The sequence below is a fragment of the Lipophrys pholis genome (assembly GCF_963383615.2).
Source record: "Lipophrys pholis genome assembly, chromosome: 18".
Classification (NCBI taxonomy): Eukaryota; Metazoa; Chordata; class Actinopteri; order Blenniiformes; family Blenniidae; genus Lipophrys; species Lipophrys pholis.
In genome coordinates, this window is record NC_137646.1 from 9036509 (window position 1) to 9060478 (window position 23970).

The following is a 23970-nucleotide window of genomic DNA, read 5'->3' on the forward strand; positions in this document are numbered from 1 at the left end:
TTCTCCTAACGATTCTTGAGTATTTTTTTGAGGGGGGAAAAAGTAGTTTTACAGTCTTCTACACCAAAAGGAACAATTTTATTTTTCCAAACATGAAACTTGAATTATAATTTTTCCCTTAAAAAAGAACAGTCAAATGTGTATTTGCCTTCAATTGATGCCCCCTGGAATTTACACTTTATCGAATTTTGCGCTGTTGATAAGTTAACCCTCTCTGGGAGGTCGGAGACTGGAGAGGAATGAGGAGTGACCTAGGAGGAGGAACGCGTTCTCTCGGTCTGCAGGGAATCCTGTGTTTTCATATTGTGTTGGTGCTTTTTTTGAGGGGATTTTGAGGGGATTAGAATGATCTATTACATAGGCATACAGTAGTTATCCTCTACTAGATTGTGTATGTCTACACAGTAGACATACTCTAGTAGATCGTTTACTACTGTATATGGGGTGAAAACTAGAGGCTCACACATATAGTGAAAATCTACTAGCATATGTCTACACTGTCTGCTTGCTGGAGCAGACATTCACTACATGGGACAGATTGACAGCAGAGGTCATTTATGAAAAGTCCCTCATTTGTCCTCCGACAGGACATTTCTTCACTAAATGGACCGTCTTCAGCAGCCACACAGTGCAGCGTTCTGGGAAGGTGATGGAGGCCGGGGGTGTAGCTCAGGAGGAGGTGATGGAGGCCGGGGGTGTTGCTCAGGGAGTCACAGTGCAGGTTGTTTTGACTATCAGAGTAAACCGGAGTACCGGAGGAGAACCAGCACACAGAGAGAGAGAGAACATTAAAACTCCACACAGAAAGGCTCCTGCCGGGATTTGAACCGAGACTTTTTTTTTTTTTAACTGGGACCTTCTGGCTGTGAGGCGAGAGGCTGTGGACTCTGTGGATTCAGGACGTGGTGAGTGGAACATGTATTTATGTATCGTATTATTTTGTCGTTTATCGTTTATCGTCTCCCACTTTAGACCTTCTTCCTCTCCATGTTTTCTCCTGGTTGAAGGAGGTCTGCGTCGCAGTGTGTGACGTCATGCAACGTACCGCAACGCGACGCGTCATGCTGGAAATGAATCGTTAAGAAGAATCAAACACATTTAAGGTGTACGATTCCGATGGAATAGATCAATTGGAACCGGTTCTCAGTCAGAACCGGTTTTCGATTGCCATCCCTACTCCTTAAGCAAGACACTGAATTAGAGTTGTGACGTTCACGAACGAACTGAATCTTTTGACCGGCTCATTAACATGAACGATGGGGACCGAGTCGCGTTTGGTTGGGAGCCGTTCTTTTTATTCTCTCTCCCTGAGTTCACACCTATGGTTCACACAGACGCTCTCACAAGCTCCTCCTTGCTCCTCCACTGAGTGAGACGGAGAGAGCATGGGGAGTTGTGCACGCTCCCTTCACGTGAGTGCCTCAGTGAAAAACAAAGACAAAAACAACCTGTGCCTCAGACTCGGCAGTGCAGTCAGTCAACAGCAACCTGACGGAGGCAGAGGATCGTCCATAGTCGTTCTGCAAAATGAGCCAAAAGAAAAGCAGCAGCATTTGGATGCACTTTTCGCTTGAGGCAGACAGTAAGGCGAAGTGCAATATTTGCCAGAAGATCATTTCATTTAAGTCTAGCTCCACAAACAAGATGCACAGCCATTTTAAAACTCAACACCCCACTGTTAAACCTCAGAGGTGAGGAGAGAGCATGACTCTGACCATGAAGTGGAGAGTGCCAGTACTTCTGCCTCCACATCAGGCAGATGTCAGACCAGTGCCACAGTCACTCAAGCCACAGCTCCAGCAGCAGCAGCCTCTGTTTCCACTGGGCCCACATCTTTGCCTGCCAGGCACCTGGTAAAACAATTCCTGCTGCTACCCCAAAATCAGCAACTATATGCACCTCAGGACAGTTCACTAGTCCATTCGACAGTTTGTGTTAGTAGTACTAGTGGGCTGAATGAGCATTCTTTTCTGTAATTTATTGTAGTTTTATCTTTATATAATACTCTAAGTCTGTTATAAAAGTCTATTGAGTTTTCTATCAACATATTCATATGTGAAATGTTTTTCTCTCAAATTTGCACTAAAACAAGACATGGTCTTACTAACCAACAACGTAGTATTTTTTACAGCACCTTTAATCTTTATTATAAGCATTTATTATTATAATTTTAAAATATTGTTTTGAGTTTTTCTGTATTGTTAAAAGTGTTCTTGGGTGGAAATTTTGCACTAAAAGCTTTTGCATGGAACTTCATTGTAGCCTGCTTTGTTTTTTATTGTGTATTGATAAGTGTTTCGGTGTTGCATGAATAACATAAGTCAAAGTAGTTTAACACATACTTTATACAAAGGGTAAATAGTGATCTCACTGTCAACTCAGAGGGATATGGCAGTGGAATATTTACAGTTAATCTATATCAGACTTTAAAATCTTGTCCACACATGTCAAATGAAGCTATACACATTCTAACAATTTCAGAATAATTCAAACTCAAATATTGGTGGAAAATCTGAATTTGAAATTATTCTCATCCAAATCTCAGCCCATCATTCCTCCCTGTGATTATTTCCAGGATAAAATGAATTAACCACAGGCTGGCTTCTTAAAAGTGAATAAATATAAAAATGAGCCAAATGAGCCAGTCTTTTGAAATGAACTGATCCCAAAGATCCGGCTCCCTCCAAAGAGCCATGAATCCCATCGCTACACTGAATGCCAATGGATGGGTTGTTTTGTTATAAATGTATGTTATGTTTCAATGTGATGTAAAACCTATTGTGTTATATGTGTTGATCTTTCAAAAGTAATAAAGTGGTGAAACATAACAAGTTTCACCATAAAATTTGCGTATTTGAACCAATATCTGTGATGGTAAGGAACACCACTGCAATACATACCGATAGAATAGGTAGTTATGGAGTTAGTAGGGGTGGGCAATTTATCAAAAATATATCACGATTCTTTTTTACATTGATTTTTGAGATTAACTTGTTTTTGAACAGTGCAACCACGTCCCTGATTTAGAACCAAATATACCTTTCTGAACATATTTTAATTAACATAATTTGTGCAATTTTTCCAACATGTGCAAATAATGTAAACATACTAAAAGGTAAATATCAACACTCTGATGAAGTGACTCTTGCAACATAAAAACTAAACTGCTTTTGATGTAGCTTTCACATGAACAGTGAAACATAAAAAGTGAAATGAAAATATCAAATACTTTTTTCAAATGGGAAAAATAAAAATATCAACTGGTATAAACTTTGGTAATTCTGCAAATTATTATTCAACAGTCATTTTAACAGCACTTAAGTACAAAAAACTGAATAGCTTATAGAAAAGATTCCAATGAACAATGCAATCTTGAGTAACTGAGGTTTTTTCATTTCATTACATTTTATATTTTGAACATGCTCAAATTGAAATGTAAAAATCAACAGTGCACAGTGACTACAGTATTAAATACAATCATTTTGCATTTCCAAAAAGGAGTGACAAGAAGTATAATTGATTAAATACTGCTCATTCTCCATAAATAAATATCTTAGCACTATTATAGTATGGATATCTATTGAAACGGTATTAATAAATGAGTTTTATTTATTTTATTATTTATTATTAGTTTTATTTATATATATATATATAGCTAGCTAGCAGGCTAAGGAAGTAGCACTGTGCTATCCAACTTTTAATGACAACATGTTGCTGTTTGAACGTGTTTTACTCTCAAAGCCCCGCAAAGCAACACATTGACGTGGATGTTAGCAAAGCCGTAGTACAGAGAGGCGGCGCTCTGCAGCCAGACGTCACCATTTTAAAACTCCAGCTCTCCGAGGAGAAGAGCGCTGACCGCGGTGTCAAAACAATGAACAGGAGCTCCTCCAGGCTGTAGCAGTCGATTCACACCTCCGTGAAGCTGCGTCCGACTCCACGCAAAACTCCCTGAAAATAGTCCCAATGGTTGGAGCTGCATTAGAGCTGGAAACATTCTGAATCAGAATCAGAATCATTTTATTGTCATTGTACAAGTACAAGTACAAGTACAAGTACCACGAAATTACATGTAAAGCTTAGGGAAAGAGAGACAACAAGAGGTGAGAAGAGGAGAAACAAAGGCAGATTTCAGACTGTTGCTCTGAGGGAGTACAGTGTGTAATTAGGAAAAAAAACATCTCGGCACATTTAAAGCGTCAACACAGATTACAACATATCTTCGGTACAAGTACATGTGGGTATTGTGGGGGGGGGTTGCAGCTCGCGGCCAGAATGAGGGGGGTCAAGCGCGCAGCCACTTTCAAGGGCGTGCAGCGAGCCTCCCCCAGCTGCCTCTGCGTGGGAGGGGGGGAGGGGCCATCGGAGGTGGTGAAGCAGTACTGTTTACTTATCTCTGCAGTATCAGTCCGGCACTTGATGTTGTGAGACGGACTTGGATAGTTCTGAACAGGGACAAGTTCCCAGTGGGGCGGGTGTGAGAAGACATCAGGGAAGGACAGAGCCTCCGTTTTAACAATCACATCCAGGAGAAATAGACAAACAATCGAATCCAGCAAGTCTGTCAGTGCTGCGTTGCTAAAGAATTTCTCCAGAGATTAACAAAGTGATTCTGAGGTTTCAAAGATAGAACTAGTTTATTATGAGATGATGACGTCACGCAGACCCCCACATGGTCCACATGGAACAAAAATACTTTGTACTGCTTCCTTTTCTGACCTGATACTAACCTCAAGTTGCCTTTTGAGAGAATACATGCATACATTAGTACATTTCATACTTTACTGTAGAGAGGAGTTTATTACAGCCTCATATAAAATCAACAATAATGATATTAATATTAAAGTAAACAGAGCTCTGGTATCAGAATTGGATCAACAGATTCACAAATTTGGGTATCGGGATCGGATCGGAAGTTAAAAATGCAATGTAGATGAGCAAGTTCCTGAAGCGGTCCCTCCATCAGACACCTGAAATAAGAACATGTGAATGTTCATGTGCTTTAATACTTGTTTTCAAAATATTTTAGTGACAAACTGGATCCACATTATGTCAGTTTGGGTTCTACATTACTGGACTCTGTCATGCATCAGTTGTGTCTTTTTATTGGTGTACTCTAGTCACTGAATAATACCAGTTAATGTATGATATGACAAGTTTTTGTAGCTCTTAAGTACGGGGCTTTTTATTTTTTGTCTAAAACTAGTCATTAATTCTCTAGTATGCACAAGAATTTAATTCTTCCCTTTAAATCATTAATGCAGTACTTGTATATAATAGTTGTTTTCAACTATTCTAAAGTAATTGAAAAGACTCTGTTAGTGTGTAAATAAATGAAAGATGTAAATGAACTCTGATAGGCTAAATGTGGAAATGTTTCGGTACTATGTCAGAATCTTGGAAAGAAGTTAAATTGTAAAAAATTATTTGTGAAATCCTATTATGTTTGTCTAGTCATTTTTAATTGGAGTCAAATATACCTCGAGTTTATTCAAAAAACAATTACAGAAACATATTACAATGGATTTATTGGTCGAATTCATACTTTACCCAAGCTTATAAATGTCCATTAAACTTCGGGCAAGTAAGAATTTGTAAGCACTTGCCCGAAGGGTAGACATGCGAAGACGTCATAACGAAGGTGGAGCTTAGATTTTCTCCACCTGTGCTGGTGCCTGTCTGCACTCTCTTTGTTGGGCCTTAACCAGACTACTATTCCTCCATGGAGCTTTTCTTCGACCACACACTACTTTAGCTCTGACTGTTGCTATGGTATCAATGATGTTTATAACTTTAGAGCTGAAGTTCTCTACAAGGTGGCTGACAGGAGCTGCAGCAGAGCTGGCTGGCTGAACACTCAGCGCGTGTTTTCATCAACATGTCATTATCTGATCATTTCTGTTTTCCTTCTACTGCTGTCAACTGAGATCGAGACTTTAAATGAAACAAGGTCATGGTCAGAAACACACACATCTTTCACCACAACCTCACAAATGTTTACACCTTTGGAAATAACCAAGTCTAAGATTAGAGATGCACCACATTTGTTCACTTCCGATCCGATCTCGATACCTGAATTTGGATATCTGTCAGTACAAATACTGTTCCTAACCCTAACCCTAACCCCTCGTGATGTGAGGCTGTCAAAATATGTGACGTTATAACAGTAGTCTCAGCCGAGGCGGCCCACCTGGACCTTATGAATCCCCTGTTGTTGCTGTTTATATTCTCTGCTTTACATGAGTTACAAGGCTGCAGAAGCAACTTCTGTGTTGGTTCCGAAAGCGCAAACACAACGCGGAAGTTGCGACTGTCACATCGCCGGTGACACAAGGCTGTCACAGTGCCGGTGATGCAATGGCGACACCAGTGACACCGGTGACGTGACACCAATGGAAACGGAGCTTTAGTGATGTCATCATAGTGATGGATTGATTTTATCTACATATTTTGGAAACAACTCCACAGAATCCAGTTTTTGGGCACATTTTTTCATCGAAATATCATTTCTTGAGAGGAAAATGTGTTGTCTTTCAGTCTGTGTGGGTTTTGAAGCAGTCAGACGTAAACTTTAGACACTAGGAGGCTCAGTTTGACACAGATGCACCATTTTGCTTCATCTGCCTCAGTGATTAATGTTGCTTGAAATCATGGGATGAAAAAACATGACAGCATTGTTCTATAGTCAAAAAGGTCATGTTTTATGGAATTTTCCCCAAATGTGTTACATTGCCTTGTTCAGCAGGATCTTGTCGCGCTTCTGATCTGCTCGCTTTGTCGATCAGAGTCATGGATTAGCGACAGACGCCACTTGTTTAAGGTGTTCTATTAAGGGGGTTTCTTGAGAGGTTTTTTCTTTTTTCCATGTATTTCACTGTGAAGAATGATTTTTGGGTCTTGATGAAACGAACAATTGAGTTTTGGTTTGATCTCTCTACAACATTCCTACGGGTCATGGTGGCTGTTTGTGTTTCTAGGTGGTGCTAGAGAGCACATTTTGGAACTCTGGTGGTTAATTTGTACATTTTCTTTAATGTTTCGCCAGTCTTGATGAGCGTGTCATATTTGGTGAACTTTTGAGCGTGTTTATGGGTTCAAAGTTGGGCTCAATGACGTGCCAGGAGTCAAAGAAAAAAGAATAATAATATAAAACTTATCTTTTGACCTGAGAGGACGACATGAGATAGTGGACTGTGGTAACTTACGATGACGTCTTCATCCTGTCGTTATTGGCTCACAAAGCAGCTATGATGAACTTTAAGAGTACTGAGGTGTACCAGTATCTACATAGTGGAAAGATGGGACGTGTGCCATCGCCCAGAGATGAAGAATTCACTTTTTGAAAACAGACGCAAGTCCCAGCCGGTCAGCTAGCACTAGCCACCATGCTAACCACCATGCTAACCACTCAGAGTGGTTGAAGCAGAGCAACCAGCTGTTCCTGCAGCATCAATATCGCGGAAGTATTGAATATCATCCTATAAAATAAACCAAGATGAAATCCCGGCTAGCTCAGTTGGTAGAGCATGAGACTCACAATCTCAGGGTAGTGGGTTCGTGTCCCACGCCGGGTGTCACCTTCCCGTGGGCTCACCACCTGCAGGAAGGTTCTTAAATGGTGCAATGTGATCTGGGTGACAGTGCTCAGACTGTCACCCCCGCGACCCGGAAACGGATAAGCGGAAGAAAATGAATGAATGAAAAGATGAAATCCTTTCAAACTTATTATTGTTTACAACCATGAGCTTTACACAGTGAGATGTGGACAACTTTGCACTCACTCATCTTCTACATCAGAGATTATGTTGCTTTAAAAGCTATACAGTGCTGCACAAATCCACAGGTCGTAAACTGCTCCACAACAGACCTGTCTCTCCACTTTATGTTCAAAACATTGTTGTTTCATCTGCCTTCTCCTCGTTATGACTGCTCCGCACGAAGCATGTAATGCTACATACAGCTAGCCGCGGTTGGCCACGAAGCATGTAATGCTACACACAGCTAGCCGCGGTTGGCCATGAAGCATGTAATGCTACACATAGCTAGCCGCGGTTGGCCACGAAGCATGTAGTGCTACACATAGCTAGCCGCGGTTGGCCACAAAGCATGTAATGCTACACACAGCTCGCCGGGGCCAGTCACGGATCACCGATCCACACATAGCCAGCTGGCTAGCCACGGAGCATCGATCCACATGAGCGATGTAATAAACTCTTAATTCAGGGATAGATTGTCAATCCCGTTCACCTTCCAGAACAACACAACACTACAGTTAGGGCTGGCCCTCTGGTGGAAGCAAGATGATTTTTTTTTTTTATATATAAAATATATTAATATATTGCAATACCGTGAAAATCTGTTTATGCCAACAAACTAACAATGGTCCCTGAACTGTATTCGCTTCATTTTCTATAGATAATCTTCAATAAAAGAGAGGTATTACTGATTTTTCTCTCTCTAGTAGTATTAATGTCTCAATTTAATTAATTGATTTGAAACGTTTAATCGGTAAAAAAAAGTAACGTAATTAACGCAGTTTTGTTTACTTCCTTTTTAAAAAATGTTTACTTCCTTACCCGAGCAGCCATGCGTCTATGGGAGCAGCACCATGACTACAGAGCAGCATAGTACTGAGTAGAATAATATTAATGCACAAAGTTTCACTTTAAAAAGTTCCCTGACGGCTGATTGAGAAAGTGAAAGTCATTAGTTTTACTTTGTAAAGCTGAATTTAACAACCACAGAAGTAATTCTGCAGCAAAACAGCAGGTTGCCTTGTTGGCTGAATAATGTTGGCCACCAAACTGCTAAAGCTGGAGAAAATACTGGTAAAATATTAATTTCTCCTCTTTCTCTGGCTTTCCTGTGTACTGTGTGTGTGTGTGTGTGTGTGTGTGTGTGTGTGTGTGTGTGTGTGTGTGTGTGTGTGTGAGTGAGTGTGTGCTCACACGCGCGTGCAGGCGTGCAGCCAGGGGCGATGTGAAAGCCGCCCTGAGGAGGCGGGGTTTAGTAGCGATCTGACCAATTAATGATCAACACTATGAGTGACTGACATGAAATTAAACCAATCAGCATCATTTTATGTCAGATACTTTGGGCACTTTTTCCCATTATAGTTATTTCTAAATGCACACAAACAGAAATGTGTTCAGAATTTTGCAAATGTGTCCAGGTTTGTTAATGTTTATAAATGTTTAGATATACTCATATTTATTAATGACTGAAAATATAAGAGCTTGAAAAAAAGCACACAGTTTATTTTGCAGTTCTTTTTTTGACGTTTCTTTCAAAGCATTCTAAAATGCTTTGAAAGATGGATTGGTGTGTTGTTTGAAAATATCCCAGATGTACCTCGTTGTTCTTCCTATATTCAGAATAAAGCCCCGGTCACAACCCGCCGTACTTGCAAGTGCGTGCTGTCTACTTGCAAAAACGTGGGCAAAATTTTGGGATCCGTACGTAGTGAGGACCGCCTCTATACTGATTTGGGAGCATGCAGACACGCCGTAGCACTTTTCGTGCATGAGGAACTTTCGCTGCGTTCGGGCTGCGGATTCACCCTCGTGCCTTCTACAGCCAATGGGCGCACGATGCACTGACTCCGTGAGTCTTTTAAATGTTTCCCACGGTCACTTGCTCTACAGGCGCTGCACTTATCACCTGGGTGCTGCGCAGGTGATGAGTGCGTAGTCTGTACTTACTCGCCACTTCCCCAGTTCTACTGTCCAATGAGCACGCAGAACTCACGTGGACTGTCCCGAGTCAGCACTTGCTCCGCAGTTACAACGCACGTTGTGCGCACTGATTTCTGCATGGACGAAACCACCATCTCCTCCGTCGGCGTCCCCGTTGCCTCTCCCGTATCTTTTCCCCCCCCTCTCCTGTATCAAGGCAAGTAATACCACACTGTGCTCATGCGCTGCCACTTGAGGCTGCTCTTGCAGCTTCAGAACCCGGAGTCTCTGCGGCCTCATCTGGAGGCAGCAGCAGCTGGGGCATCGGGCGGAAAAACTCACGTTCATGGCACTTGCACGCACTTACAGTATGCAAGTGAGTAAAGACACCGTACGTGAGCAGCACGTGTAAGAACGGCCTCCATAGGATAAAGTGGCAATCGCACGGAGATCGTATGTTGTAAGCACGTACAACTCACTTAACACGTGTGCAACGTACGATGCACGCAACCGCTCACGGCCAGGCATGGCGTGCGGGCCACGTACTTACACCTTGTGCAACCGTGCGAGTGATGTGTGTCGACGTACTCCCTCCCTGCTCTTGCCACTCCCTCCTCACATTTTCAAAAACACGTGGCGGCCGTGGCCTCCCCAAAAAACGTACTGACTAAAAACACGCACGGTGGGTTGTGACCGGGGCTTAACTGTCATTACAAGTAAACCAGCCCCAAAACACTCTAATTTTATAAAAAGGACTAATGAAGCATCTGCTTGTATTTGTTTACAAGTATATTAATAACTTTCATCTCTGAGGCCTCTCTCAATCTAAAAATGGTAAGATTGTTGTGATGTGGTTTATAAACGCTCTGTATTTACGTGAAGTTAACTTTGGCCGAAATCGAATAATAATGAAGAACCAACCTCAGAAATTTACCACCAGCCACCACTGCTCATTAAGTAACCAACCAAATCAGAAATAATATCCTCAGACCCAATCAGTGCAAACAGTTGTGCCATGCTCCAGTAACCCATCTATGTGCAGATAATTAGGGAGGGACAGTTACAAGTACTGAGTTACTTTTTGGAGTGACAAGTATTTGTTACTGAGGACTACTTCCTGACTGATGTGTGTTTCGTCCTGTTCCTGCCAGAGGAGGGTGTTTTTGCTAATGGCCATGGTGCAGAGGAGTCCGAGTCCGGCATGACCACGCCGGTCCGATCACCGGGCACCAGCTATTGGAGCATCACCGAGGGCCCGGACCACCCGCTCCTCCTCTCCCCGGCCCCCGGCCCCTCTGGACGTAAGCCCCGGGTGCAGCGGGCCTCCCGCCCGGGCCTCAGTCGGATCCCGGGCCGCGACCACCGGCGCTACTACCACGAGTACTGGCGCAGCGAGTACCTCATGGACTTTGACCCCCAGAGGCACGGCATGATCTGCATGGTGTGCGGCAGCTCGCTGGCCACCCTGAAGCTAAGCACTATCAAGAGGCACATCCGGCAGAAGCACCCGGACTCCCTGCTGTGGAGCGCCGCCGACAAGGAGGTGATCCGTTCTGGCTGGGAGAGCCACCTGAGCCTATCTGGGGGACACGAGATCCCTCCTCTGGACGGGGGCAGCGAGGAGGCACTGCAGCAGCACGTCGCCGGTGGGTAGAGCTGGACAGGAGGTGACATGATGAGCTGAGGACAGCAGACACACCAGTGTGAAGGTTCAGTTCAGGCAGGGAGAGCAAGTTCAAAGCTTCATGACACGTTTCTCTTCGTTTCTCTTCTTATCTGGGAGTGGGTACTCAGACTTTTAAAGTACTTTGTTATATTAGAGAATGTTGTGATTTCTAAATGTTAATTGTGTGAGCTAAAAGATAACTTTATTCTTCAAAATATCTCAATAACAGGTTCGAAAGTTGTTTGTGAGAAGGGAAATGTCACAACACACACATACTGATGCAAAGTACTGTGGGTTTCCACCGGGGTGCCCACCATGATTGTTCCCCTTCTAAAACATTGAATAGAAATCTGGATGAAAACATTAAGTTTAGGGGTAAATCTATTAAATATTTCATTCAAACAGGATTTATTGTGCGTGTAATGAGGATAACTCCACCCATCCAACTTTTTTACAGCATTATCCAACCTGGAGCCGACAGGGCAGCCAACAGGTGAGCAGTCATCACAGGACACGCGCACACACACACACACACACACACACACACACCCACACACACACCCACACACACACACACCGTTTTCATATTTTAGATTATGATATAATATTGTCACAATTATCTTGTTTTTATATTTTATTCATATTATTTTGCTACTCTTTGTTACTGCTGCAACAATGTCATTTTCCATCTTTTCTTTATTTAATTTTTTTTAATTTAATTTTTAAAATAATACATATCCACTGAATGTATGGAAACCTTACAAAAATACAATTTACCAACTCCTACTCGCCCCCGCCCCCATTCCCACCAAACAGAACAATCAGAGTGAGACCATTGACTCCCTCGGTATGACTTAGCAGGTCCCCTATGGTGCCAATCCCTTTATTCAGTCACTGTCCACACGAAGGGAACTTAATTAATGCAAACTTTCAGAATCAGCCAAATATATACAAAGGGTCAACATCTAATGTCTTCAAAATTTTTCTCCACATCACCTGAAAAAGTGATATGATTGGGTGAAGTTTGTCCTCCTTTTTATCTTTGATTGATAGACAGTTTATTGAAGGTTGAGGGGCTGCTGCAGCTCTATGGAGGTCCATGGTGGGGGGTCCTTTCTGGAGGCAATGCGCAAGGTGTTTCAAGCTGTATGCATAGTTACAAAATAATAGTTTTGGGAATCCCATAAGGAGGACTAAATGTGCAGAAATTAAATAAATAAATACACCATTAAATAATTAATTAAATCTGTCATTAATTAAAATTGGAATTAAATATATAAATTTGTCATTAAATCATTAAATAATTAACTAAATGTTTCAATATTTAATTGCAATTGGAATAAAATCTAGAAATGTGCCATTAAATGTGTAATTAATTCATTAAAATACCAATTCATTTTATGTAAAAAGAAACTAGCACTGTCAAAAATAATGTGTTAATTTAATTAATTGATTTGAAACGTGTAATCGGTTAAAAAAAAGTAACGTAATTAACGCAGTTTTGTTTACTTCGGTTTTTTAATTTTTTTACTTCCTTACCGGAGCAGCCATGCATCTATGGGAGCAGCACCGTGACTACAGAGCAGCATAGTACTGAGTAGAATAATATTAAGGCACAAAGTTTCACTTTAAAAAGTTCACTGAGACGGCTGATTGAGAAAGTGAAAGTCATTAGTTTTACTTTGTAAAGCTGAATTTAACAACCACAGAAGTAATTCTGCAGCAAAACAGCAGGTTGCCTTGTTGGCTGAATAATGTTGGCCACCAAACTGCAAAAGCTGGAGGAAATACTGGTAAGATATTAATTTCTCTGGCCCTCCTGTGTACTGTGTGTGTGTGTGTGTGTGTGTGTGTGTGTGTGTGTGTGTGTGTGTGTGTGTGTGTGGGTGGGTGGGTGGGTGGGTGGGTGGGTGGGTGGGTGGGTGGGTGGGTGGGTGGGTGGGTGGGTGGGTGCGTGCGTGCGTGCGTGCGTGCGTGTGTGTATTACAGGGCAGCATCTTGCTGGTATGGAGTTGAAAGCTTTATTTTCTCTTTCACCTGTAGCGTTATGTGCAGTTGCATACCGTCCATCCCCAGCAGGGCTTTATGCCTTTCTGGACATGTGGACCACAGACATAATACACAGAGACGCCTCATTGACTGGTCCTGCCTACTGGAGCTGATGTTGCAGTGCGGCGCCGTCTAGGATAGGGCACCCTGCACCTCTAGTAGATTTAAATCTACTGAGGAACGCTTAGTCACCTGTAATAATCATCACTCCCTGAATTTTCACGCATAAAAATATGATCGTTAATGCTGAGATATTTTGTATTATGCTTTTTTACAAAGACTGACATATGGGATGGCATATAAATAAAAGTTTACATTTTCAGAGAGAGAGAGAGAGAGAGAGATGGCCCTTATGTACACACCAATAACACAGGCGTGTCTTCATATTTGTTTATATTCACACACACGCACGCACGCACGCACACACAGGAAAAAGAGGGAGGAAGGAGAAATTGGTAACAGTAACTCCACATTATTTTTTAAGGTGTAAATAAAAAACAAAACAGACATAACAATAAACATTAAATCGTCTTTCTCTGCACTGGTGTGTCTATGTGTGAGCTCAACTCATTAAAGCAGTAATTTTCAATCTTTTTTGAGTCATGGCACATTTTTTAGATTCAAAATATCCTGGGGGACACTGCCAATCGAAAATGTTACAAAATGACACATTGTAGCTTTATATAGCACAATTAATGACAATATTTACAATTTTTATAGAGTCTATTGTAAAGAAAATATTTTTTATTAAAAATGGAGCAAAAATCTTTTAATATAAAAAATTGGACAAATATAGTTTTTGAATTTATTAAGTGAGAAACCTGAGCCTGTTTAGTTGAACACAAATATGATATCTGTACAGGAATTGAAGAAAGACACACACACATAGCTCGTTCTCATCAACTCTCATCCGTCTCTCTCTGGTCGTGGTTTTTATATTGGTCATGGTTGAAAAGCTCAGCTTACACTGATACGCTGTAGAAAATGGGAGCAATGTTGAAGTAGTTCCATTTGCTAGAATGGGAAACTCTTTGGCAGAGGTCAACCAAAAACTGTCCAATGGTTGATCATCAAAGCTATCCTCAAACAAGTTCTGCTCCCGCAAAGGCTGCTGCTGAGCTGTCTGGGTCCCTCACCCAGTCAAGGAATTCAGTGAAGACTGCCGAGACATAAAATTAGAGCTTTTCCTCCAGATTTTTCAGCTGTTTGTCTATTCTCTCACACAGTGCAGCAGTGTTGACATCTTCTTGCCATTTCTGGGTGAGGGGGAACATGCCAAGGTTGGTCATTTCTAAACATAACTACATCCGGATTTTCTTTTTTTTTTAATATTTTTTTTTTTTAACTGTGCTAAGTAAGCCTTTGGGTCGCCCGACCATGGCTGCTGCTCCATCAGTTCAGACACTTGTGCAATTTTCCCATTTAAGTCCTCTTTGTTCAAGTTATTCTGATGTGACAAGGAAAATTTCTTTGCAGTAGCAATATAAAAGGTTTTCACTGTTAGTGTCTCCATCCACAAAACGCATATTGGCCAAGAGTTGAGCATGTCAACTAATGTCTGTAAACTCATCAATTGTTTTTTTTTGTTTAGGACTTGCAGTTTTTATTTATTTATTTTTGTACAGAAACATCATATACAATATGTTTACAAACATACAACCTATCAACACTTAAACCCCTACATCCCACCCACCCACAACAAAGAAGGGTCAAACACTCCCAGAGGTGGGCTGCATTATATAAGACAGTACACAGGGTTCCTGTGTGGTCTTACAAAGTATTGAAATTACAAATCTGCATTTAATACCATAATGAAGTCTTAAAAAGGTATTATATTTGACATTGTACGTCTTATATTTTGTAGAGCTGACAATAAAAATTTGCCAACTGCACTGTATGTGCTGCGCTGGCTGCTAATTAAACCTTCTTCTTTTCCTCTTCCTTCACTGTTCTGATATAAAAACACTGGCGGCAGGTGCGGCATGACCACTAGACTGCGAGGCAGCGCGTGGTGTCTATCATAGCACTGCCTTGTGCCGCCACGCACACTCCAGCTCGTTAATTAGTGTATCCCTCATTCTTTTATCCTGTGTAGCTTGTAGCTTGTGTGTGAGCCCCGAAATACCTTAGCATGTAGCATGTAGCCTCACTACTGTGTGTGTGAGCCCTGAAAGACCTTAGCATGTAGCTTGTAGCCTCACTACTGTGTGTGTGAGTCCCGAAAGACCTTACCATGTAGCTTGTAGCCTCACTACTGTGTGTGTGTGTGTGTGTGTGTGTGTGTGTGTGTGTGTGTGTGTGTGTGTGTGTGTGTGTGTGTGTGTGTGTGTGTGTGTGAGAGCCCGGAAACTCCTTAGCATGTAGCACAGCTCGGAGTTGCGTGCGGCACCTGGTTGGTCAGATGCACCTCAGACTCACTCTCCTCTGCTTCTGATTGGCTCGTGCTGGCTGCTTTGTCTAATCTGATTTGTTAGCGTCTATGTTTACCTGTAGCATGATGGATGACGAGCCAATCAGAGGCAGAGGAGGGCGGGTCATTACGAAGTGTTGCTAACCGCAAAATTATACCGACTTTACGTGACAATGAGCAAATATTCTGGATGAATTTGAACTAAATAGAGTTGTTTACAGCTACAGTTTCTAAAAAAACTGTTTCTGGGCTGACTTTATAGAAGGCCTAAATTGAGTATATACCCACTTCTCCAGGATCCACTGAATGCACTTCACCACTGAAGTATGTGATTATTGGTGAAACGTCGAGACAGTCTGTACTTTTTATTTAGTCTTCAGAAGAACAATGACTGTGTTTGGATGATAACTTAGATTAGATTAGATACTTAGACTGTTCGGCAGTTATATTTTAAGAAAGGGGGCCTAATATATATATATATATAGAGTACAGACCAAAAGTTTGGACACACCTTCTCATTCAAAGAGTTTTCTTTATTTTCATGACTATTGACATTGTAGATTCACACTGAAGGCATCAAAACTATGAACTAACACTTGTGGAATTATATACTTAACAAAAAAGTGTGAAACAACTGAAAACACGCCTTATATTCTAGGTTCTTCAAAGTAGCCACCTTTTGCTCTGATTACTGCTATGGACACACTCTGCATTCTCTTGGTGAGCTTCAAGAGGTAGTCACCTGAAATGGTCTTCCAACAGTCTTGAAGGAGTTCCCAGAGATGCTTAGCACTTGTTGGCCCTTTTGCCTTCACTCTGCGGTCCAGCTCACCCCAAACCCGAAAAACGAGTGGCCATCATTACTTTAAGAAATGAAGGTCAGTCAGTCCGAAAAATTGGGGAAACTTTGAAAGTGTCCCCAAGTGCAGTCGCAAAAACCATCAAGCGCGACAAAGAAACTGGCTCACATGAGGACCGCCCCAGGAAAGGAAGACCAAGAGTCACCTCTGCTGCGCAGGATAAGTTCATCCGAGTCACCAGCGTCAGAAATGGCAGGTTAACAGCAGCTCACCTGTGCAGTTTTCCCACGTAAGCCCACTTTTGTCAAGATATTCCGACGTGACCCGAAATATTTCCTCTCCTGTTGATTTTTCTGGCAGTGCCTTGCAAAATAGGAAGTTTTCTCTAATGGCTTCTCCATCCACAAAACGCACGTTGGCCAAGAGCTGACAATGTCCACTAATATCCGTCGACTCATCAAGTTGCAAAGCAAATTTCTTACTGATGCGCATCTTTTCCAAAACAACAGTTTCGATCTCCGCAGACATGTCATCAATACGTCTGGCAATTGTGTTATCTGACAGAGGCCCTTTAGCTCTCTCTTTGGCCGCGTCAGGGCCGAGCATCTCATTTACAATGGCTTTACAAGCTGGCAGTATTAATGTTTCTGCCACAGTGTGCAACTTTTTTGATTTAGCTACGAGTTCAGCAACAAGGTAGCTAGCTTTGAGGGCTCTCTCGTTTACCTTTGTGGTTTTTCTCAGAAAAGTTGCCTGTTTCTCATTGTTTGTACGTAAGCGTACAAAATAGTCCATCGGCTTGTTTTGAACGGAAGGGTGTTTTGTTTGGAGATGGCGTTTAAGCTTGCTTGGCACCATGGCGCTATTGGATAGCTTCTCACCACACACCAAGCACAGCGGAGTCGGTGCTGTCGCATCCCCGGTGAAAGTAAATCCAAATGAAAGATAGCTTTCGCTGTATTACCTCGAACTCACCGTCTTGTCTTTTTTCTTTTGTCGACCACTCATACTACGGCCTTCATCTGGGTCACAATTTTGTCCAGGACCCTGTTCATTTGCATTTTCCCTCCTCAAAAACGTCTCCATCACTGTCACTCGCTCACCTCGTCTTGCTGTGATTCCAAACTGTCACTGTCACGTGTCGCGCAGCGCTAACTCTATTGTCTTTACAGGCATGTATCGCCCTCTGCTGCCACCCACTGAAATAGAAGAGTATTACATTATCTGCCACACTTTATTACAGCACAGACACCCGACAATGGTTAATTAGGTGATATTAGATCATTTCCCATGGCACACCTGACGATCTCTCACGACACACTAGTGTGCCACGGCACACTGGTTGAAAATCACTGCCTTAGTGGACAGACAGCAAAGCAGTGGGAGAGGAGCCGTTACAGATTGCTCTGTATCAAACTTGGAGAGGCCCTATGCAGGGGTAATACGTTGAGTTATCCTCAGTCTTGGCTTCATCAAACCAACAACTTGCCTGTTAGATCCAATCCCGACGAAACTAATTAAAGACATTTTCCCCTTGATTAGTTCATCAATACTAGATCAGATCAACCTATCTCTGACAACAGGTTATGTACCACAAGCCTTTAAGGTTGCTGTTGTTAAACCTCTACTTAAAAAAATCACTTTTTTTTCAGGTGTTTTAGCAAATTACAGGCCAATATCCAACCTTGCAAGTCAGTTACGTGACCATTTAAGCAAAAACGACCTATTTGAGTCTTTCCAGTCAGGTTTTAGATTCATCATAGCACAGAGACGCTCTGGTCAAAGTTACTGATCTCAGTGACTTTGATGCAGTTGATACCATTGATCATAACATCCTATTACATAGGCTAGCGCACATCATCAGGCTTAAAGGTACAGCACTAAATTGGTTCCGATCATATTTATCGGACAGGTTCCACTTCGTTCATGTTCACGATGACGCTTCAGTCCAGACTGAAGTTAAACATGGAGTTCCACAGGGTTCTGTCTTAGGTCCTATACTTTTTACTTTATACATGCTTCCTGTAGGGAATATTATTAAAAAACATTCCATTAACTTCCATTATTATGCAGATGACACACAAATCTATTTATCTATGAATCCTGACGATAATAACCAACTTTCTAGTAGAAGTAGAAGCTTGTCTTGAAGACATAAAGGTTGGATGAGTCGTAATTTCCTGCTTCTGAACTCGGATAAAACTGAAATTATTATATTTGGCCCAAAACATCTGAGAGAGAAATTGTCTAAAGATATCGTAACACTAGATGGTATTACTTTGTCCTCCAGTACCACTGTGAGGAACCTGGGAGTTCTTTTTGACCAGGATTTATGCTTCAACTCCCACATTAAACAAAACTGCAGAACTGCCTTTTTTCACCTACGTAATATTTCCAACATTAGAAACATGCTGACTCAGAGTGATGCCGAAAAACTAATCCATAATTTGTTACTTCGAGAGTAGATTATGGTAACTATGGTAAAATCAGGGTGAAACAATAACTGCTTAAAAAGTCTTCAATTGATTCAAAATGCTGCAGGGAGAGTCCTGACAAGAACCAGCATCAGAGATCACCTCACTCGATAACTAACCTCTCTTCATTGGCTCCCTGTTCAATCTAGAATAGAATTTAAAATCCTTCTTCTAACTTCTAAAGCTCTTAACAACCAGGCTCCATCATATCTTAAAGAACTGCTAGTCCCATATCTCCCCAGAAGAACTCTTGGTTCTCAGAGTGGTGGCTTACTGGAGGTTCCCAGGTTTCCTAAAAGTAGAATGGAGGCAGAGCGTTCAGCTCTCAGGTTCCTCTGATGTGGAACCAGATCCCGGTTTCATTTAAGGAGGCTGAAACAGTCTCTACTTTTAAGGTTCCACTCAAGACTTTTCTATTTACTAAAGCTTACAGGTTGGGCTGTTCCAAGACACTGCCATGCCCCCCCCCCCCCCCCCCCGAATCTGTCTGTCTGCCCTATCTTTTACTCTCCTCTATCCTCTCACCACCCGCCTCTCTCTCTACCTCTCTCTCTACCTCCCCCTACCTGCCCCAGGGTCTGTATCCTAACATGAACCAGGGTCTGTTTCTTGCCCCCTACCCGAACCAGTCTTCGGATAATTTTGGAAGGTCTTATTTTTGAAAAAATCCTTTCATATTCTCGTCTCATTACTGCAGTCTGACGTATACAACTCCCTATAGAAATCTTTAAACGCATTATTAATATCAATGGATTTAGTTAGGTCTCCCCCTGAGGCTCGGATTGCAGGAATCAGTGAAGTTAGTTCCCTCTGTCTTAAGCCCCAGATTCAAAATATTTTTGTCTCATTCTAAAAAGAGAAAACTACTTTCTGTGACAAGATAGTTATATTCATATTTTAGTTTTGTTAATTCTCCGAGCCCATTAGTATTGAAGCACCTTTTCAAATCAGTTTCCAATTTCTTAATTTTACTTTCAAGTTCCGTCTGCTTCATAATACTTTTCCTTTTCTTATGTGAAGCATATTGTATGATGAACCCTCTTACTGCTCCGCTGAGCACCTCCCAAGCTATTCCAGCAGAGGGCGCAGTGGTAACATTTACGGCAATATAAAAGTTGATATGACTCCTCAATGCCTCTCTGAATTCACTTTCTTGCAGTCAAAAATTTTTTTACCTCCATCTTGGCATTTGAAACCTCTCAATAACAGGAAGCAACTCCAGCACTACTGGGGCATTATCTGATATTAAAATACTTCCAACTGAGCGTGTAATGACAGACTTCAAAAGAGGTTTGGAAATCAGAAAGAAATCTGTAAGAGAGAAGGTTTTATGAGCAGAAAAGAATGTGTAATCTCTGTTGGTTGGATTTAAGGTTCTCCACACATCAATTAACCCCAAACTCTCACACATACTCTTGACTGTCTGTGCAGCTTTATTGTTCCGACACCTCACTAAGCTACATCGCTCCAGAAATGAATCCATCACTAAGTTAAAATCTCCTCCAATTACAATTTGATAATTTCCCAATTGTTTAATTTTAGCCTCCAGCTCTCCAAAGAAATCTGGCTCATCCCCATTTGGAGCATGAATATTTGTGAGGGATTGCAGGTGGTGTGTGGATGGACCCAAGCACAGATACAGAGTTCCATAAAGACCAGAGTTTATTGAAGTCCAGGGAACACGAGGAGACACAGGGGCGACGAGAGGAGCAGCATGATGACAAGTAGACAAGACATTGATTTTCAGTCATTGAATTACTTGAGGAATATTTTCAGCCCATAAATGCAATTGGATTACTAGAACGTGCACCCAATACAGCACAGACCTTGTCAATGCAACATATAGATGCTAACCACCCTGTCAGTTAGCAACGTCACTATGTGAAACACTGAGCGGGGACACAGAGATAAACCACTCCTCGAGTCAATGCACTCACACAAGGGGTGTTTGGATCCTTGCCAGACCTAGATATTAGCTGTGAGCTCTGGAGCATCTCCTTGGACAGCATTTCTTCTTTTTGTTTTTTCACTTTTTCCTTTTAACAATAACAATCACAAACAGTGCAGAACAAAAATACAATGGGGCGTCTCCAGTATGTACAGTATGTTTTTCTTTCCTCGATGAGTTATATTAGTCCATTTAGTTATTGGTGTCACGTTCCTTGTAGGCATTCCATTTCTTCCAGTTTCTCTCAAGTGTGTGTCCTTTGAGTTTTAAGTAATGAGTCATCTTTTCCATTGTGTAAATATCCTTAATCATTTCAAACCATTGCTCCATGCTTGGTGTTTCCACTTTATGCCAGTTCCTGATTATGGCCTTTTCACTGGCACTAAGTAAGATTTTCACCAGATATTTGTCTTCTTTCCGCACTGATTTGTTAAGTTTTCCCAGATACATGACCACACAGTTGTTTGGTATGTTGTAGGTCAATATATTATTAATAGTTGTATTTACAATATTCCAAAATGGTTTTATTTCAGAACAGCACCATAAAACATGTGACTGATGTCCATCTTGAGTCTCGAGCATGGCTGTTGGGTTTTTAATTGTCTGCTCTTAATTTGGGGCGTTATGAAGAATCTAGTCAGATGCTTCAAACCAAATTCCCTCCCTATCTGTGAGCTGGTGGTAGAACATTGTGTCAGGCACATTTTATACCAATCATCATCTGAAATGTTGATCTTTAACTCAGATTCCCATTTGTTTTTAAGGTGAAGTGTTGAGCTTTCTTTATTCTCTCGAAGGCTTTATAAAAAGTAGGGATGCACCGATGCTGATACCAGTATCGGGTATCGGTTTGATACCAGGCATGAGTACTCGTACTCGTATGCATAAAAGTGTGTTGTGTATTTTGACCTACTAGAGCTGCCGTAGTTGAGACAGACACAAGGCATTGTGGGTATTGTAGTGTGTGTGTGTGTGTGTGTGTGTGTGTGTTGAGTTATCCATAGACATATACACTAGACGCCACGCAGCCTGTCTCCGCCCACCGCTCCGATACGTCAGAGCGGCCGCCATCTAGTGAGGGGCAAGTCTGACCCATCAGCCTAAACAAGTCTATGTGACAGCGATGTGTTTTCTGAAGAAAACCACACAAATATACATTTACATGACTGTGAAGAATCATTGCTTTCATTTTTAATTTATTAAATTACAAATTATTTCAATTATTTATTTATTTAATGTAGCATACTTATAGAAAGTATTGAGAGGAAATGGAAGAAGTTTGCAAATGGGACATTGGGACTTCTGTACTCTCCTTTTAGAGCAGCAACATGATGGAGCCCAAGACAAAAATATGCAAAAGCGTTTATTTACACACAACGTGACATTTATGTACAATGAACATGTACATTAGGGCACAAGTTATAACTGTTTTGTGGAACAAATGTTGATTTTTTTTTTACATATTTACACACAATAACATATTTACCTATTATACTTTCATTTATTTTTACATAGTTACCTTTAATATTACATAGAAAATGATTGTTACATATTTACCTATTACATATTTATTCATTGTTACACATTTATCTATTATTCCATATTATATGACATGTTCTCTTTCAGCTCTTCATTTATTAGATTTTTCACTCAGTTCCTCCAGAAGACCACACACTGTGCTCTTTGCCCTCCGTTCTCCATCTTTGGCATTCCTCTTCTCTCTTCTCAGACTCTCCACCTCGGCCATGGCTTCACTGAGTCTGGCTGTCAAAGCATCAGGACATGTGGGCAGTGCATAGGAGTGGTCCTAGTGAAAAAAAAGCATTTGATTCAGACACACCCAGAAATAAAGTGAAAGGAGCAGAAATTCACAATGTAATGTTGAAAAATAAGACCTAAACTCATTCACGCGTTATTTTTTCCCCCTCTACGGCCACTCCGATGCTCCGGACTAAAACAAGACGGACGTGAAAAAACACCAATAGAGATACGAAGAGACGTAATGTTTTCTGGCTCTTTGGTGCATCTGAGGTTCAGACCAAACTAGATGGAACGACCCGGACTAAACCGATGAATACAGTCCGTCTCCTCGTACCTGGATTAGCGCTCTCAGCGCAAAATTGTTGAAATCAGTGGCGTATCACGTTTTGGAGTGACGCAATGACGTAACTCTCACTTGGCTCCGCTAACGGTGGAAAAAGAACCGGTTCTTTGGTGGTGCTCATTTAAGAACCGGCCCTGGCACCGGCCCCGAACTAGCTCCTGGTTCTTTTTGGTGGAAAAGCCCTATCAGGCACACTGGTCAAGCTAGCAGCACGTCTGTTATAGGGCCATGCACACAATGTTTTCTAACAGTATAGGTGGCAGTGTCAAAAAGAAAAATAATTTTAAGTGAAATTATGTACTCTGTATCAGTATCGGTGAGTACTCAAATGCAAGTACTGATACAGTACTTGTTTTGGAAAAAAGTGGTATCGGTGCATCCCTAATAAAAAGCTGAGATGACCTGAGATTTACCCTGATTATACGCATCCACTATAATTTGGATGGTGCCATTCATTTCAATTTTAGGATCAATTGTAGTCTCTTTCATAATGTAATCCTAAATTTGTAAATATCTGAAATAATCTTGTTTTTGTAATCCAAATGTCTCTTCTATTTCTTGAAAGCTCATACACTTCCCTCGTTTACAGATTGTACAGAGAGCGGTGATGGCTTTCTCGGCCCATTGTTTAAACCTCGAGTCATCCAGACCTGGTAAAAACTTAGGATCAACTCAATATTTTCCTCTCTCCTTGCAATTTATATTTCCTCATTACCTTTTCCCAAATTTCCAGTATACAATTTGTTATTAGATCTATTGCCTTTTTTATAATTTCGGTTTGTTCATTTATACGCAACAAACTTTGTATTTGTATACCTGTGACCTCAATTTCGATATCTTTCCAC

At 41.4% G+C, this 23970-nt stretch overlaps 1 protein-coding gene across 1 annotated transcript in view; it reads left to right on the forward strand.

The window, feature by feature from the left end:
- The window catches only part of zfta (zinc finger translocation associated), a gene marked incomplete at its 3' end in the record, with an annotated part of 38013 nt that overhangs the window by 8400 nt on the left and 5643 nt on the right, over positions 1 to 23970 (forward strand). Inside the window, exon 2 of the mRNA XM_080486684.1 lies at positions 10826 to 11320. Coding sequence (XP_080342810.1) covers positions 10826 to 11320 — 495 coding nt within the window. The remainder of the gene's footprint in view (positions 1 to 10825; positions 11321 to 23970) is intronic.